Consider the following 19,094-nt stretch of genomic DNA (forward strand, 5'->3'; position numbering starts at 1 on the left):
CTAGGAGTCACCAGTAACCCTGCATTTTGAGAGCGAAGTGCTCTGATTGGTTGATAAGGCGTTAAAGCATCTTGGAGATAGGTTGGAGCCATCCCATTTAGGATTTTGTAAGTGAGGAGAAGGATTTTAAATCTAACTCTAAACTCGACTGGAAGCCAGTGAAGAGATTTTAGAACGGGAGTAATGTGTTCACGTCTTCTAGTTCCAGTTAATAATCTGGCGGCTGCATTTTGAACCAACTGAAAGTTTTTTAATACACTTTTTGGGCAGGCTGCGAGAAGGGAGTTGCAGTAGTCCAATCTCGCAGAAACAAATGCATGGATGAGTTTTTCTGCATCGCTTCTAGGTAGAATGTTTCTTATTTTAGCTATGTTGCGCAAGTGGAAATATGCTGTTTTACAAGCCAGGTTGATGTGTGCTTTAAATGAGATATCCTGATCAAATAAGACCCCGAGGTTCCTCACAGTAGAGGAGGAGGATACACTGACGTTATCTAAGGTAATAATCTGTTTGGATAGACACTCTCTCAGTTTATGGGGGCCTAGTATAATGACCTCTGTTTTGCCAGGATTCAGACGGAGATAGTTCGTAGTCATCCAGGTTTTAATTTCTCTGATACAGTCACTGAGTCTGTCTATTTGATTAGTTTGATCAGGTTTCATAGATAAATACAGTTGTGTGTCATCTGCATAGCAATGAAAATTGATATCGTGACTTCTAATTATGTTCCCTAAAGGAAGCATATATAACAGAAATAAAATTGGTCCGAGCACGGACCCTTGAGGAACCCCATAACTGACCTGGGAGCACGGTGAGGACTGTTGGTTAACGTGAACAAATTGGTACCTATTAGATAAATAGGATTTGAACCAGCAGAGGGCTTTTCCTCTGATGCCAACCTCACATTCTAACCTCTGCAGGAGAATATTGTGGTCGATTGTATCAAAAGCTGCACTGAGGTCTAGGAGAACCAGGATTGAGACTAGACCTGCGTCAGCCGCCAATAGCAAGTCATTAGTGACTTTAACTAACGCAGTCTCAGTGCTGTGATAAGCTCTATATCCTGACTGAAATTTCTCAAATAAACTATTGTCCTGTAGGTGGCGGTAAAGCTGTTTAACCACAACTTTTTCCAGGACTTTTGAAATAAAAGGCAGATTTGATATCGGTCTGTAGTTAGCTAGAATATCAGGATCGAGATTAGGTTTTTTCAGCAGTGGTTTGATTACTGCGAATTTAAATGACTGTGGCACATAGCCATTTTCTAGAGAGGTATTTATTATAGTTATGATCGTATTTAAGATAACTGGAAGGATATCTTTGAAAAGCTTAGTTGGAATTGGATCTAGGAGACAGGTTGAGGTTTTAGAAGACATTACAATTGAAGTAATCTCAGCCCCATTTACTAATGAGAAACTATCTAGTATTTCAGGTATTTCAGGTGGAGGCAGTGGCTGGATTCCCTGAGCTTGAGCTGAGGAAAGCGCTTCACTGATTTTACCTCTAATGGTTATGATTTTATCATTAAAGAATTTAAGAAAGTCATGGCAGTTTAAAGATTCTGGGATTACTGGTTCCACTACAGTATGACTGGTTGTCAGTCTGGCTACAGTGTTGAATAGAAACCGAGGGTTATTTTTGTTTATTTCTATTAAACGAGAGTAATATAATGTCTTGGCTTTAAAAAGAATTTGTTTATAGCTTAGCAAGCTACATTTCCAGGCCTTCAGAGATTGTTCTGATTTAGATTTACGCCACAGTCTTTCTAATTGCCGAGTTTTTTGTTTGAGAACACGGGTTTCAGAATTAAACCATGGAGCAACGCGCCTGGGTCGATTGGTTTTCAGCTGCAACGGGGCCACTACGTCAAGGGCAGATTTTAGTGAGTGCATAGCACTGTCAACAAACTGATCACTATTATCACCACTGGTCAATAAGCTCATTTCTGTGAATTCACAAGATAATGCAGCAAATGCAGGCTGGATCAATTCTTTGTACCGAGCCACAGATTTTTCAGATAATGTCCGTATCAGCTGAATTTTATCTTTTTGAGCACAGTAGTCTTCAATCAAAACCTGAAAAGTAATTAAAAAATGGTCTGAGAGTATGGGGTTCTGAGGGAGAACATTTAGGTCACTGACTTCTATCCCATATGTTAAGACCAGATCCAGGGTGTGCTTGTGACTATGAGTGGATTCATCAACATTTTGAGTGAAACCGATACTATCTAATACTGCAATAAACGCATTACTCAAACTATCACCAGAATCATCCACATGGATGTTAAAGTCACCTATTATAAGGATCTTGTTATGAGTCAATACTATATTGCTTAAAAACTCTGAGAACTCAGTTAAAAAGTCAGAGTAAGGACCAGGAGGTCGATACACAATAATTAATAGCACAGCTTTTTGATTCTTCCAATTTGGACAAGTAAGCGTTAGTATTAAGCTTTCAAAAGAGTTGAATTTAACATTAGTTTTGGGTTTAAGAAGAAGACTGGAGTGGGAAATCACTGCCACACCTCCACCTCGACCTGTTGATCTAGCTGTTTGGAAATTAACATAGGTTGGAGGGGTACATTCATTGAGCCTCACATAATCATCTTGCTGGAGCCAAGTTTCTGTTAGAGCAAGGAGATCAATGTTATTGTCACCGATAAGGTCATTAACTAACAGAGATTTAGTGGAGATTGCTCTAATGTTTAGTAGACCACATTTTATGTATTTCCTACTGGAAAAGTTATTTTGTCTTGTACAGATGTTAAGCTTTTACCCATTGACTTTTTTTTAATGCTTTGAGCACTTTGGACAGACTCAGTCTCTGTTAGCCTAGGTAAACCTCCATGCTTGACTTGTAAAAATCCGGGAGCAGGATTAGTGACGAGATCAACAAGATCAACAGAGGAGTGTTCTACACGACTGCTCTGCGCCCGGGGCTCATAGCTGGATTGTCAATTTAGAGTTCGAAGCCGATCAGCCATATTGTGAGCTAAAAGGGCTGCACCATCCAAAGTTGGGTGGATGCCGTCCCTGCGGATGAGCCCAGGCTTTCCCCAGAAGGTGCGCCAGTTGTTTAGAAAAATAACTCCGTTTTCCTCACTCCATCTAGACAACCAGCGATTGAATGATGAAAGTCGGCTATACATTTCATCATTGACCAAATTGGGCAGGGGACCAGAGAATATTACGGCATCAGACATCGACTTAGCCAATTCACACACCGAGGCTACTTGTAATTTGAGCACCTCTGATTGTCTCCGCCGGGCATCATTACCGCCTGCGTGAATCACGACTCGACGGAATCTCCTACCTTCCTGTTTTAAAAGCCTAAGGTTCCCCTCGATGTCCCCCACTCTGGCCCCCGGGTAACACCTAACCTTCACCGCTGGCAGCTTCACGTCTCTAACTATAGAGCTGCCAATCACCAGCGTGTCCAGTTCAGCCGGCGTGTCGTCGCTGAGGGGAGAGAACCTATTGTAGACGTGAAGCGGTTCTTGGAGTGCTACGTGGCGGTGCTTAGCACTAGCCTTCCTCCGGACTGTCACAAACCGGTCCTGGTCTTGTCCCGGCTGCTCGGGACACGCTGCGGGGCTAGGCTTGCTAACACTCCTCTCACTGCGGGAACGGGCTGCGAGCCCTGCCGCTACCTCGCTATAGCTAGCGCTGCCCTGCCCTTCACATCTGCGCAGCCGCTCCTCTAACTCGGTTACCCTGGCCTCCAGCGCTGTCAATACACTGCACTTTACGCAAATACCCCTATCGTCAAGGGAGGCAGGGTTCTGACTCAACATACGGCACACTGAGCAGGAAAGAAAAGAAGACAGAGGGGAGGACGCCATAGCGGTCCCGGCGGACCAAGCTAGTTAGCACGCTAAGCTAGTTAGCACGCCGGTGGCGCTAACGGCGGAGAAGAAATGTAATTCACGAGAGATCGCTTGGTCAATCGGGGGCGAAGTAACCCCGGGGGCGTAAATAACCCCGATTTTTGATTGCTTCGTGAATTAACAGTAATAGCAAGAGAGAGACAGCAAGCACTTCAGTCGCTCGCAGGCTTCAGCAAGCTTCACCAACACGGAAAACACTCACCGGAGTGACGTCAGACGACAGACGCCAACTATTGGTGTAGGCAGCATGCACCAGCCAGCAAGAACGGATCAGACGTTTCACATGTTGATCCAGAGTCAGAGCCTGGTCCACAGTGACACCTAGAATTTTAACAGAAGATTTAATCACGGAGGTATGGAGACCTAAACCATTTATGATCCTAGGGACAAGACTTGGAGGAGCAGAGATAAGAAATTCAGTTTTATCAGAATTTAGCTGCAGAAAGTTATTCGCCATCCAGTTTTTTATCGCTGTCACACAGTCACTTAGAGCTGCCAGTGAGGCATTGTTACGGGGTGTGAAGGAAAAATACAGCTGGATATCATCAGCATAGCAGTGATAAGAGACACCTTTAAACTGATTAATTATTTGCCCAAGAGGAAGCAAATACAAGGCAAATAGAACTGGACCAAGGATTGAGCCTTGGGGCACACCACAACGGAGAGGTTCAGATGAGGAGGCGAAGTTACCAACTGAGACAGCACAGCTCCTGTCAGAGAGGTAGGAGGAGAACCACTGCAGGGCTGTCCCCGTCACCCCCCCCCCCCCCCCCCCCCCCCCCCCCCCCACTGACCACGTCTCTCTATCATTATGCTGTGGTCCACTGTGTCAAATGCTGAGCTGAGGTCCAACAGCACCACCACCGAACAGTCTCCGGCGTCACTGCGCATCAGGAGGTCATTTGAGACTCTAAGAAGGGCCGTTTCAGTAGAGTGCAGCCTTCGAAAACCTGACTGAAACTTATCAAAGATACCGTGCTCATCTAGAGCAGCTGTGAGCTGGATCGCAACCACTTTCTCCAAGATTTTTGACAAAAAAGGCAGCTTGGAGATAGGCCTGTAGTTTAGAGGCAGAGAAGAGTCCAGGTTTGATTTCTTAAGCAGAGGCTGAATAACAGCATGTTTGAAACTAGCTGGAACACAACCAGATAACAGAGAGGTGTTGATTATAGAGAGCACCGCAGGACCAACTGACCCAAGAACATCTTTAAACAGAGATGTTGGAAGGACATCGAGAGAGCAAGAAGAGGTTTTCATGTGATTAACCACGTCAGAGAGTTGATGCAGGGTTATAGGGGAAAAACTCTCCAGGATGGACCGCCGAGAGAAACAGCAACCAGAGGGGGCCGGAGGGGGGACGATATTTGATCTAATATCATTAATCTTGCCCAAGAAAAAAGAAAGAAAATTGTCACAATCCTCGTCAACAACAGGGCCGCAAATAATTGGTGATGACTTGGCGGTAATGCTAAAGCAAACCTTTACGCACTCGTTTCTCTGATAAACACGCACACACACACACCAACACACTCAAAATAGTTGTATTATCAACCGTCAATAATAATCAAGAACATATTAAAATTAGTAAAATAAGTCTCCCCGGCTGCGCACCAGGACGGACACCCCCCCACACGGTCCGACCTCACCCTGCTCATTTGATTCTGGGACTGCAGGCTCCACAGGACAAAGGTATTTATTCAGAAAATATGTTCGTTCTAAAATTCATTTTTGGAAACGAAAAATACATGGTTTGCTGTACTTTGATGGAGGATATAATATTTTACCTGAATCTGTAACTGGCCCCTCAGGAGACGCTGCAGTGCTCCAACTACCGTGTTCACTGCTGTGTTTAGATTTATTACAGTAGTTTATTTTTTACACCGTTTTATGTTACTATTATTTAGTTGTAAACTGACAGCAGCCTACAGTAATTCTCTATACCTGGAGGTGACGCGTGAGCGCTTCATGCGCCACTGCAGGTTCTGCCTGGACTGTGCAGCAGCTGGAGGTCGGTCGGGCATTTTTTGGGCAGCAGGATTACATTTGTTTCGTTGTTTGGTTCGCAGCTGTTCTGACTCTGGTTCAGAACGTTCCTCCTCTTCACTCCAGTCAAGATCGCTGATGTCCGACACGTCTCTGCCATCCGATTCCCCCTCACTGACCTCCTGTATCATTGCTAAAGCTTCTTCCACCTTATATCTCTTATTTATGCCTGTTTTTATTGTCTTTCTTTTGGGATTTGGTTGATATTTTTGGCCATCTGTCCGGTTGTCTGCTGACAGAGCGAGCTCCCTGTTCAGGTACGCGCATATGAACCAAAACAAATCAATCACAGAAAAAAAGCCCCGCGAAGTGCATCTTTTTTGTTGGCCTTTGGAGGTATAAATTCTTTGTAATATTATATGTGTCATTGTTAGGACCTTATTTGCTTCAGAAAAACAGTTTCCTCATTTTTCAGTTTTGGTTTCGGCCAAGAATTTTCATTTCGGTGCATCCCTAATTGTTACATTAATTAAAAAATTGCAAAAAAAACAAACAAAAAAAACCCCGGCAATATTATGTTTATCCCAATAAATTCTGGGACAATTAATCGTCCAGCAAAATTTGTTATTGTGACAGGCCTACGGAATAAACAAAGTTGTCATGGCGTAGATAATATAACATAAAAATCATCTTACCTTTACGCAGAATCAGGATCTTCCATGAACTTGATTTGAAGAACTTTTAGAACTATGTACAGTCTTGAAGCCACGTCAGCTGGGTAATACATGGATGAATCAAATCTTCCCGACAACTGCCGGGGAGGTTTGAAGGTAGCGGACGTCCATCCGTTTCTGCTGAGGCCAGAGCGCACATGAGGCTGGAAAGGAGCCGTGATCCCAGGCGGTTTCTTGTGTCATCCTTCAGGAGTGTCACTTGGGAGAAGGCTCGCTCAATGTGAGCATTTGATATTGGCAGAGTGAGCAGTCTGATCACACCGAGAGCTGTTTCCTGCAGCATCTTCAATTTGCAGCCAAAATGCATCAATAGTCTGATCACCTGAGAAGCCGGCTGAAGCAACGTTTCTCCACTGGCACTCCAAGGTGTCGTTTGTGCATGAGACAAACTCAGCAGGCAGATCTTTAACTTCTGGCCTATTTGTCACGGACATCACAGAGGTTGGGCAAAACAGTTTCAGTTTACGCAGCATTTCAGTGACGCAGGAAGGCGCATTTGATATTGCACCAGCACTTCCTTTAAAAAGTCAAAACACCAAGCTGAAATCCTCTCCTTCACTTCTGGCGGTAATGTACTGGCCTCCAACTGTTGCTGGAAGGAGTAACCCAGGTCTCTGTCGTGGTTTGAAAGGTAGAGGCTGGATGATTTCAGGTCAAGCTCCCTCAGACCACTGTCATTGTTCATGCGTAGTACACTGGGCTTCACAAGTCTCCTCAGTGTAGACATATATAGTCTGTCAAGATCTCTGAACACACCCAGTGAATCTCCCGTTTCCAGCTGAAAACATTTGTTCACAGTCTTGATCTCCATCAACACAGGCCGAAGAAAGTGCATGTACATGCTGTTTGATTTGTCGCTGTACATTTCATTCAGAATCCTGGCAGCATAGCAGTGCTCTGCGCCTGATGCCAATCTGAAGTGTAGCTTGAGGGCATCTTCCTGGTCTAAAATCCTCTCAGTGCAGTCTGCAATCACCAACCATCCGGTTGAGCTGGGTGATATTAATTTAAGCGGACAGCCACCATCATTAATCGCCTTGTCGATGCTGTTATAATCACTCTGGCGTTTTGCAGAATGTGCAAACCAATTGTAAGTTTCCCTGATCACGTATTCCAGGTTGCTTGGGAGAAGTTGCATTGCTTTTTTTAATTTTAAAGTTAGCAACAATGTCAAGTGAGTGGCAAACGCAGCGAATAAGCTGCAAATCAGGCTGCATCTCTTTAAGTAGCGAAAAAACGGTATGTTTTTTTCCAACCATAACACTTGCGCCATCGGTAGCAATCCCCACCATATTTTTGATGTCCAGTCCGCATTCACTGAGAAAAGTCACTATTGCATCTGCTATGCCACTGACATCTGCGCTGAGAAGGTTGACTAGCCCCAGGTAGGTACTTAGAAACTTTCCGTGTTTCTGGGAGCGGTACTTCACACAAATGCAGAGGAGCTTGTTCACTGATATATCAGTGCTCTCATCCATGTAAAGAGAATATGGAGACTCACCAATATCCTCCTTTAACTCCTCTCTGAAGTGCAGTGCCAGAAGGGATGTTATAACTGCCGTACATTTGGTCCTGTGCATTGTGAATGCACCCATCTCCTCTTGCAGTATATCCGACAAATCATCCACAGCATTGATGGAGGTGTGGCAGGCAACGTAGGTTGCGACCCTAAGTTCACGACGTTTTTGGTCATCTTTGATTGTGGCTTGTCCTGCACCAGGTCCCGCTGGGACAGCGAAGGATTTGACACTGGGCTGACAGCGAGATTTGTGCTTTTTTGTGGCGCCATGTTCCCTCAAGTCGTTGAGATGTGCTCTTAAATCAACGTTACAATACCTGCAACGAGCTTTGCTGTCATCTGCTGGGGCAGGCGCGATCCAGGTTTTTAATTCAGGGTCGGTCTGCCATTCCTTCCTGTAAAGTTTTTTGTATTTTCCCCACTTCGGCATGATGATTATTTTGCTAACAGATTACCACCTTAGAGACGAGAGAGCGCGCGCGGGCTTCTGCCTCAGGCTTCTGCGTCGGCGCACTGATGTGACGTCACGTTGTTATGGCGACATTAATAGTGACTGAATAACTCACTGCAAATAAATGTTTTTAATTGAATATAATACGAGTGAATGAAATATACAGAATTTTGTATTTGTACTGTTTTTAAACCATAAAATAACAGTTTGTTGTGCTGTTTCCACAATATAAAAAACCGCCAGATGTTGGCAAAAGCAGCCCAAATATTATATACCTGCCCAATGCATTTTTTTCCCCTCCAGATGTAATCACAAGTAGCCCAGTTGGGCGGAAAACCACCCAATCTGGCAACACTGCCCTCACAACACATTTGGGTCTGCCAAGTCTGTCCGGGTTCCTCCTCCGCCAGCGAATCCAACTCACCACCAGGTGGTGATCGGTCCACAGCTCTGCCCCTCTCTTCACCCGAGTGTCCAAAACATGAGGTCAAAGGTCAGATGACACGACAACAAAGTTGTTCATCGACCTCCGACCTAGGGTGTCCTGGTGCCAAGTGCACTTATGGACCCCCCTGTGCTCGAACATGGTGTTCGTTATGGACAAACTGTGACTAGCACAGAAGTCCAATAACAGAAAACCACTCGGGTTCAGATCGGGGAGGCCGTGCGATCCAATCACCCCCTTCCAGGTCTCACTGTCGCTGCCCACGTGGGCGTTGAAGTCCCCCAGTAGAACAATGGAGTCCCCAGTCGGAGCACTGTCCAGCACCCCTCCCAGGGACTCCAAGAAGGCCGGGTACTCTGCACTGCTGTTCGGCCCGTAAGCCGAGACAACAGTAAGACACCTGTCCCCGACCCGAAGGACCAGGGACCAGACCCTCTGGTTCACTGGGGTGAACTCCAACACATGACGGCTGAGCTGTGGGGCTATCAGCAAACCCACTCCAGCCCGCCGCCTCTCACCGCGGGCAACGCCAGAGAAGTGGAGAGTCCAGCCCTTCTCCAGAGGTTGGGTTCCAGAGCCCAGGCTGTGTGTGGAGGTGAGCCCGACTATATCTAGCCGGTACCTCTCAACCTCCCTCACAAGCTCAGGCTCCTTCCCTCCCAACGAGGTGACATTCCATGTCCCTAAAGCTAGTCTCTGTGTCTGAGGATCAGGTCGCCGGGCACCCTGCCGTCGGCTGCCACCCAATCCACACTGCACCCGGCCCCTACGGTTCCCTCGGTGGGTGGTGAGCCCACTGGAGGTCAGGCCCACATCGTCCTTTGGGGCTGAGCCCGGCCGGGCCCCGTGGACAAAGACCCGGCCACCAGGCGCTCGCTTACGAGCCCCAACCCCAGGCCTGGCTCCAGGGTGGGGCCCCAGCTGCGCCATACCGGGCCACGTATCTACCTTTGTTCTTTTTCTACTCATAGGGGCTTTCAAACTGCTCTCAGTCTGGCCCGTCACCCAGGACCTGTTTGCCATGGGAGACCCTACTAGGGGGGCATAAAGCCCCCCGGCAAAAGAGCTCCTGGGATCATGCAGGCTCTCAAACTCCCCCACCACGATAAGATGGCAGTTCTAGAGGGAGTCTGAGGTTCAATAATTCTAAATTATGATCAGTTTTTAAATCACTAATCAGTGAAGATCTGGAGGAGAAGGATCAGATATTTAACAGTCTACATTTGACTACTTTTGTTTTTGTTCTACTGCAGATTTAGCTTGGATTTTGATTAGGTTTCTTCGATGAGCTCCTCTCATCTTGTGAGCGTGCTGTCTGCTTTAGATAACAAAGATTGTGTGTATTTGAGAATAGTTGTCTCTGAAGGTAATTTTGTGGAGACAGGGTTGGCAGGAGACACTGTGGCAGTGCTTAGTGCGTCCAGGACGACATTATAAGAGAATTATCAGGAATATTTTCAATGTCAGTCTTGCACATCGGCATGGAAAGTAATTTGCTATACATGCATGGAACTTCTGGGAAATAGATCAGGTGTTTTCTTTGCTCTTTCCTTGGGCAGCTTCCCCAGAGGACATACGACTACATTCTGGTAGCTCAGAAGCAGGACGATGACCTCAACCAGAAGTCTCAGAGGCAGAAGGCGTTCCTCCAGCAGCTCGAAAAGAAAAACATCAAAATCACAGTAAGTTTCTGAAGCACGAGGAATGTAACATCATTGTGTAAATTGCAATTCAACATACCCAACAATGTGTCTGTTATTTGTCAGAGAATCATACATGATGACAAAGTGTTCTTCGGCCTGCGTGCTCCTCAAGAGATGTTTGAAAACTACCAGTACCTGCTCAAAGTGTCCGACTCATGCAACTGGTGTGGAGACCATAACGGCGAAGTAACTCACGCTAACAGGTCTGCTTCTCTCTCTCTCTCTCTCTCTCTCTCTCTCTGGGTAATAATGTAATTTGGGGATAAGTTGTGCATTCAGTTTAAATTGTAAAATGTCCTTGACTAGGGCTGGGTACCTTTAGATATTTTTTCGGGTACAAGTACTTTTTCGATGCCTCACCTACGGTATCGGTTCGTAAACGGTACTGTTTACGGTTCCTGCCTTCACGGCGCACAGATGACGCCATGACTGCATTTGCACTTCATGCCACTAGGTGTGCTGTTTGCATGTTCAACCTTATTTCACACAGACACCACAGAGGAAGAATGGCGCAGCAGCCCTGCAGGCTTTCTCTGCATGTTGTTAGAAGAAGAGTGTCGGCGGCAAGACGTGGTAAAATGTTCAATGATGCGATGCAGCGTTTTTTCAGTAAAAGAAGAACTTAACGATCATTTCCGCGCATGTTTATTGACCGCGCAACCACTTTAAGAACCAAAACTGATACCCGTGCACACGTCTCTTGTTCGGTACCGGTATATACCGAAGTTTTTCGGTCGGTACCGTTAAACGGTACGCAGCCCTATCCTTCAGAAACTTCTGAGTGTTGACCGGCATGACACCATGCTTTTGTCTGAATTAGAGCGGTGTGTGTGTGGTGTGCGGGGTGTGTGGATGTCATTGCTCATCCAGCCTGTCACTTCTTCTCTGAGCAGCTGAGATATTGTCCTCTGCATATCACTACGGAGTCCAGGCTGAATCCAGCTGGTCCGACCTGCTCGAAGTGTCACATTAGTGACTCTCAAACTGCGTGGTGTGAAGCTCCTCTCAGCCACAGCTGACATCGCTTCATTTTAGTCACCAGCAAACGCCCAGCAGCAATCCTGCCTCAGGTATTGACGACTGGCCCTTCACAGAAAGCCCTGCCCAAAGCCTTTTGATTGACAGTTCGGTCCATTAGTAAAAGCAAAAGTGAAAAGGAAAAGCAAATGGAAAAATAAATGACAAAATGGAAAAGCGTGTCTATACCCTAATTTTATAGAACTTTATTGCCATATGAACAGGGCAATTACATATGTCCTGAGACTGGGCGTAGCATATTACAGAAACATGCTTCCAGTTACAAACTTACATAACATTTAAAAAAAGAAAATAAGGCATAGGCTTGTGTCTTTTTTTAGAAAGTTTATAATGGCCCCCACTGTCTCTGAAAGACAAGGATTGTTATTTGAAGTTGAGCTGTAAATTGCTCCATAAAGTGAAGGTCTAATCTTCTGTGTCCATTGTGTAATTGAAGGAGGCTCAGGTCTCATCTAGCAGAGTGTTATCATTTTTCTTGCAGTCATTAAGTAGATGCAGAGGATATTGTAGATCATCAGGAAGATTGTCTGGAAAGATGTCCAGAAGAAATGTGAAAGGGTCCCAAGGGAGGCTCAATTTTTGCTGATCCTCAAGTATTTTTTGATGTCCTTCCAAAAGATTATTTTAGATGATGGGCCAATCCCAGAAAATATGAGACTGGTACCCAGCAGTCCACAGTTTCTCCAACATTTATGACATACAGCATTTAGACAAAAAAGACTTCAATGGAGTCCTAAAGAGCTTTTCTGTCCTTTTCCAATCAAATTCTTTCCAAATTTGACTCCCCACCCCACAAAGACATCAGTGGCGGCTGCTGGTCTTCCAAAGAGGGGAAGCTCATTTTCAGCATACATTGTAATATGTGTAATCTGTTTTTTGTATGTAAATTCTATTAGCTTTCATGCCTTTTGTACGCCCTGTCAAAGTTAGACAGATCCTCAAAGCCCACTTGTGACCAGACAACACCTCCCTGAGATAGTTTCATCCAGAGGCATGGCCAGCAGGACATTTTATTGGTGACAGCGCTTCAGTCAGCAGCTCACCTGGTCAGACCAGGACAGCTGAAAGGACCTGTTACTTTTCCCCACCTTTCAGCACCAGCTCAGTCTTAGGAGTTGATCTGTTATGCAGTTTAACACCAATTTTCTCTTCGTAAGGAAGAATATCAAATGGCTTCACCAAAATCCGGTCCACAACATTCACATTGTCTGCCGTTGTGTGCAGCTAGTGAGCAGCTGGAGCTGCTGGAGGCTGGAGCTGTGTGAGAGAAGGGGAGAAGCTCCACAGCTGCTGGTCGAGGACAGAAACCACAGAGTGACCGAAACGAGTCTCCAAACACAACGCTAGTCGTTTTTCACAAACATAAAGTCTCCAGGGATCAGCAAAGCCTCCGAATCAACTCAGAACAGCAGAATGAAAAACTTCAGAAGCGCTTTGGTGCATTTTTTTTACTTCAAGATCACTGATTTGCTAATTTCGTTGTCAATCAAGCTTCACACAGATCATCCAATCACCACGCAGAAGCTCAGCGTCCAGGCGAGCTCACTGCCCCATAGACCCCCAGAGACGCTGAACGTCCGTGGGCGGGACCAGCCCAGCATTTTATCCAATGAGCGTCCAGTTTCACTGCAGCAGAACAACCCACTCTAGCTTCCGCATGGACGCTCAGCGTCCGGCTGTTTAAAGCGCCGTGCCGCTGCGAGGAGGAGTGAGAAAAAAGCCGAGTCAATTACTTCAGATAAGTAGCCGATTCTGAACAAAAGATGAACGTGTTGTAGCGCATATTTAGTCAATGAAATGTTCACACAACAGTAAATATTGGACCACTTATTTTTTGATATTTTAGGGGAAGTTGAGCTTCCCTTGCAGTCTTAGAGCAATCGCCACTGAAAGACATCCAGAGCACATATTTATCAAACAATATTGCCCCAAGTGACATTTAGCTCTAATTCCATTGCTCTTTCATATGATGTGTATTATCTGACATTCCAGTCACCATTTTTTGTACATCAATGACACTTTTCATTTTTTCATTACACATTGATGAAAATTGCTAAAATGTTTTTCTGTTTGTTGATTGACTTCCAATCTGTTCCGAGTCTGGATGCTTTGTTATATAAGTTCTTATTTGCAAATACCTATAGAAATTACTTGAGGGTGAATTAAATTTAACTCTTCATTTTTCATGGCATCCCCTTCAAAGTGACCAGTCCTCTCTCAGCCCATCCAGCAAAGCCGCTGTCTGATAGTGAGGGAAGAAATTCACTATTTCCATTTATGGACGTCACTCAAGATAGGAAAACCTTTCCCTTCAACTTTTTATTGGATCTTATTCCCAATTTTTAATGTATTTTTGAACCATAAATTTGTAATTTTTGTGAGACTGCAGGCTGAGGAATGGGAGAGGTGAAAGTTAGATTCCTGGCAGCAGATATTCTTCCATAGTTTCTAGATCACTGATGATCCCGGCTGCAATTGCTTCTCTTTGGGCTGCCCAATAGTATAATTTGAAGTTGGGTAGTCCTAGGCCCCCACTTTCTTTAATAGAAATTACAATCCTAAAACGTACTCTTTGTTCTAGTTCTGCAAATAAATTTTGATAGCAATTTGTCGAATGATTTGAAAGTAGATCGTGGTATAAGAACGGGTAAGTTTTGAAACAAGATTAATAGTCTTTTGGAAGAACATTCATTCTTATACTTTAAATTCTCCCCACAAGAGAAAGCTGGAGTGAATCCCACCTGTTGAAATCACTTTTGATTTCTTTTAACAATTTAAGTTTGATGAAAACAACTCTGTGTTCTTGGATGCAAGAGTTACTCCAAGATATCTGAACCTTGTTTAGAGTGTTTAAATGACACAAAACCATCTAAATGAGATGGCCAATTTCAGGAAATCATTAAAGCTTCAGACTTGTATTTATTTTATAATCTTAGGCCCAATCCCAAATCTCTGCTTAATCCTCACTCCTCAACCTTGATCCTCAATCTCTAATTAAGTGCCTCCTAAAAACAAGTGTTAAGGAATGTAATGTCACTTGGAAATGGGACAACCCTTAAAGACAGTTACGTCCTTGGACCACAGGGGGCAGCACTGCGCAAGAGGGTAGAAGAAAGCCAGAAGTGCAGCGTTTCCTGCAGGAAAAAAGTTTGGCCAGGGGGGAGTGCGTGCGGCGGGGAGTTTTTGGACCGTCGGGAGGGTGCTAGCGGCTAGCGACGCTTCTTTGGACCGTCCGAAGGGGAGAGAGAGAGAGCACACACGCGTGGACCGCTGTTTTTGTTTTTTCCCCTCTCCGTTGTCAGGGCGCTGCAGAATTTAGCGCGGCGGTGGTGGTGGCGGGGGGGACCCTAAAGTGGAAGAGCAGCAGTAATAATTTTGGTCAATGGTCCATAACAACGCCCTTTATATAAGCAATTTGCCCTGCATTAGAAATGTTTAACATTTTGCATGTGTGACCTTGTTAATAAATGCATTCTGTGATAGAAACTTAATACACTTACTCCCAAAGTAATTGATAAAATAACAGCAACACGAACTATTTAACAAGCATTCTGGATTATCCTTAACTCCAAGGTAGGTCTCGTAGAATCTCAAAATTAAGGGAGATAACGCTCCTTAGTCTCGCTCCTTTCCTCAACTTGTTTAGGAACGGGACAACACTTAACTTCACGGGAGCGCGCATTTTGAGGAATGAGGAGTAAGATTGAGGATTAAGCAGAGAATTGGGATTCGTCCTTACACTCCACTGTACTCCTTTAGAGTATGGAGCAAGGCTGGAACAAGAGTGCTTGGATTCTCCAAATACAACAAATTTCAAACAAAGACCATTAACCCTCCTTGATTTTGGACTTTTTATAAAAAGTCCGGACCCACTTGATGAACGTCTCACTGAAACCCATCTGCCTCAGCGTCTGCTGTAAAAAGCCCCAGTCTACTGGATCGAATGCCTTCTCACGGAGCTGAGACGCATCGATGGGGTTTTCCACTGTGCAATTATTTGGAGGTTCAAGGCTCTTCAGACATTATCAGTTCCCTGCCTATGGATGATAAAACCCATTTAATCAGGTTTTACTAATTTTCTAATATATTTTTGAATTCTATCTGATATAATGGCCATGAGAATTGTAAGATCGACACAAAGGAGGCAATGGGACGAGGAGATGTGCACAGAGTCGGGTCTTCACTGTCTTTATGAATGACACTGATGGCTTCAGACTACGATTGAGAAGGATCACCCTCTGAAAGTGCATAATTATAGACCTTTTCCAAAAGTGGCACAAGCTCTTTGTCAAACATTTTATGTTTAATCACTTCACTATTTAAAAGAGACACATTTGCTCTCCAATGTTTAAAGCTGTTATTTTGACTCATCTTTAATTTCAAAGACAATGGCCCATTATCTGAGAGCGTGATCGCTTCAATACTACTCTGTGTAGCTCTATATCTAACCTTAAATGACTCCAATGTACATGTGAAAATCAAATAAAATCTTTTTCTTTGGGATGCAGGCGACACCAGACATCCACCATACCCAACTCATTCATCAGTGCACCAAGAGTAAGAGACTTTTGGGAGTTTGGACAAAAATCAAGCAGGAAGCTTAACTACAGATGCTCCTGAAACACAATTAAGATCTCCACCTATAAGGATAATTCCCTCTGCTTTTTCTGCTATCAATGATGACGTGTGTTCAAAGAAATTTGGCAGTCCTAAAGATAGGTTGATCTGATCTAGTATTGATTACTTGTAAAGACCGGGTAGGTCCCTACGTGCTTCACCCAGCAGGGGCGGCTAAAAATTGTCCTGCAGTGTCGTTTTATATGGCATACCTGGGTCACTGTGATGATGTAATCTGAGGTCACGCTTTGTGACTGTAAGAACTGAAGACAATCTTTGGATATTTGTATTCGGTGGGGGATGTTATTTAAGGGGGTGGAGAGGAGTGAGGTCACATGCCAACCTGAGGACACCTGCCGGAAGAGCGACGATATGGAGTTGTTGCCAGTGGGAACTGTACCAAAGGGATTATAACTTTGTTCGTTAGAATCCCTTGGGTTATACTACCACGGAGCGGCTGGGCCGGTGAGGGGACGCATCGGGGACCAGACGACTGGCTAATGCTCTCCTGCCCGCCCACTCAGTCGGTCTCCTGTGGGGATGTGCGCCTCTGACTCTGGGAAACGTTTGGGGGTGGGGTGGGCTGGGGGGGTTAGAACATTGAGGTTAGAACCCAGGGCACTGAGAAGGACACTATCAGCAGAGATTGCTCTTGAGCTATTTTGATGAACTTAGTCAGCATGGTGTCTTTGTTCCAGGGTTCCTCCAACAGCTGGTAAATTTCCTCTTTCAGGTCAGCAATCTTTTCATTGGCTTTAGGTGTGGGTCGAGTCCGTGGTACATGGTATTAGACATGTAGGTCTGAGCGCCAAGCTGACTCCTCTGCGCTCCTCTGCGCAGCCTAGCTAGCCAGCTAGCAGCTGGAGCACAGGATCACGCCTCCGGTCTCTGCTACCGGGTTCACTACTGAGCTGCGCTGACGTTGTGCTCTGTTGCTGTGCTCTGACGCTGTATTCTTCTTTCAGGATCCGAATTGTTAACTTCATCCTTCATCAGACCTTCATCGACACTGGAGGTGAGTGTACTGTCTGAATAGAGTTAAATGAACTCATTTAACGGTCCCCAGGGTTAGGAAGTAATGGGTCACATGTAACAGTGTTACGGATTTAAAATACAAAATAAGAGCAACTGTGTTCCATTACAGTTTGAAATTGATGTATTCTGAAATATTTTCTTTTTTTTGGAATATTTTTTGTTTTTAATTTTTCAAGTGAACAAGATATACATAGAAATACAACAATATAATGCAAACCCCTTCCCTAACCCACCCAATGCAAAATCATAAGGACAGAACCAGAGGCAAAACAAACAATACATTTTACTGATGATTAAAGGCTAATTAATTTTACTTATCATTGTCCATGCTGTCCAATATGGAAATTGGCAACGTCTCTATATAGATCAGAAAGGGCTGCCAAAGCTCTATAAAGGTATTTTAATAATTTCTGAGTGTGTATGTAATCTTTTCGAGTGGAATACAGCTGTTCATTTCCGTTATTCATCCTGCTATAGGGAGTTGGGAGTCGGACTTCCATGTAGTGGCTACACACTTCCTGGCAAAGCCAGAAACGTCTTTTGAGTTCTTCTCAAATGAGCTTCAATATTTGTTAAATCCCCTAACAAGCAAATTTGAGGACATGATGGGAGCTGTACTCCTAGGAGTTTTGTTATGTCTGAGTGTGATGTGCTGCGGGCACGTCGTGTTTTTTTTTTTTTTTTGTACAGTTTCGCTTGTTTTTTTTTTCCTTCAGGTATTTTGTGAATATTTACCCAGTTTTGTCGGGATCTTGTTTTGTTACCTTTTTTTGTAGTAATTATCTTTTTCTTGGGTTTTCATTGGAGCGAGTCGCGCCGCTGTGCTATAAATAGCAGTGTGGAGGTGGCGTTCTCCGTCAGTCTCTCTCTCCCTCTCTCGCTCTCTGACCTCATTGCACCTGCCACGCCAGGTGCGCTCGCCGGCGCCTCGGATTCCGGCTCCCACAGGCAGCATGGTGCTGGCCAGATCATGCTAGCCAACTAGCCGGCTTCGTGTTTTTTTCCTTTTTTTTTTGATCGCTGTCGTCGTTTGTCCAGGTGTGTCCAGCCGTCCCGTTTTCGTCTTTCTTTTGATTGGGTTTTGTTGGGGGTTTTTTGTGTTCAGTTTGGACGAGGCATCAGCTTCTACGGCTGCATAGCAGTTGGGCTGTGAACTTGTCTTTTTCTTAAGTTTGGCTGGCGCATCTGGGCCGTCTCTCGTTTGATACTTTGTTTCCTTTCTTGATGTAACTTTTCGGGCACAGGTGAAAAGGGTTCGTTTCTCTTCCAGAGCTCTGTCAACTCACAGCACAAAGACGCCGACTCTGTGGAGAATATTCAGTAAATAATTGAACTCTTATCATTGCTTTGTCCTGTGTCCTTAAAGAATATGTTTGACTCTCCGGGTCATAACACTGAGAAATCATGCCAGAATGTATTAAGTTTAGTGCAAGAGCATGTGCAGTGCAGGAGGGAGCCCTCTTCAATACCACATCTAAAGCACAGGCTGGATATCTCCGATTTCTATTTATGCAGCTTCTCTGGTGTGATGCAGGTTTGATGGAGAAAGTTATAATTGGTCAGCCTGTATCTGGAATTAATTGTGGTAGTTTGTGTGTGTGTGTGTGTGTGTGTGTGTGTGTGTGTGGGGGGGGGGGGGGGGGTGTGACTCAGTTGACTCAGACACGACAGCAGCTAACAAGG

General features: G+C 44.8%; 1 protein-coding gene across 2 annotated transcripts in view; it reads left to right on the forward strand.

Moving 5' to 3' along the window:
* LOC115391075 (anoctamin-9-like) overlaps positions 1–19,094 on the forward strand; it is a 151,334-nt gene that overhangs the window by 15,017 nt on the left and 117,223 nt on the right. For both annotated transcript variants that reach the window (XM_030095175.1, XM_030095185.1), the window contains exons 3-5: positions 10,578–10,700; positions 10,785–10,924; positions 17,342–17,391. In XM_030095175.1, coding sequence (XP_029951035.1) covers positions 10,578–10,700; positions 10,785–10,924; positions 17,342–17,391 — 313 coding nt within the window. The remainder of the gene's footprint in view (positions 1–10,577; positions 10,701–10,784; positions 10,925–17,341; positions 17,392–19,094) is intronic.

This window comes from Salarias fasciatus, chromosome 1 (assembly GCF_902148845.1).
Source record: "Salarias fasciatus chromosome 1, fSalaFa1.1, whole genome shotgun sequence".
Taxonomy (NCBI): Eukaryota; Metazoa; Chordata; class Actinopteri; order Blenniiformes; family Blenniidae; genus Salarias; species Salarias fasciatus.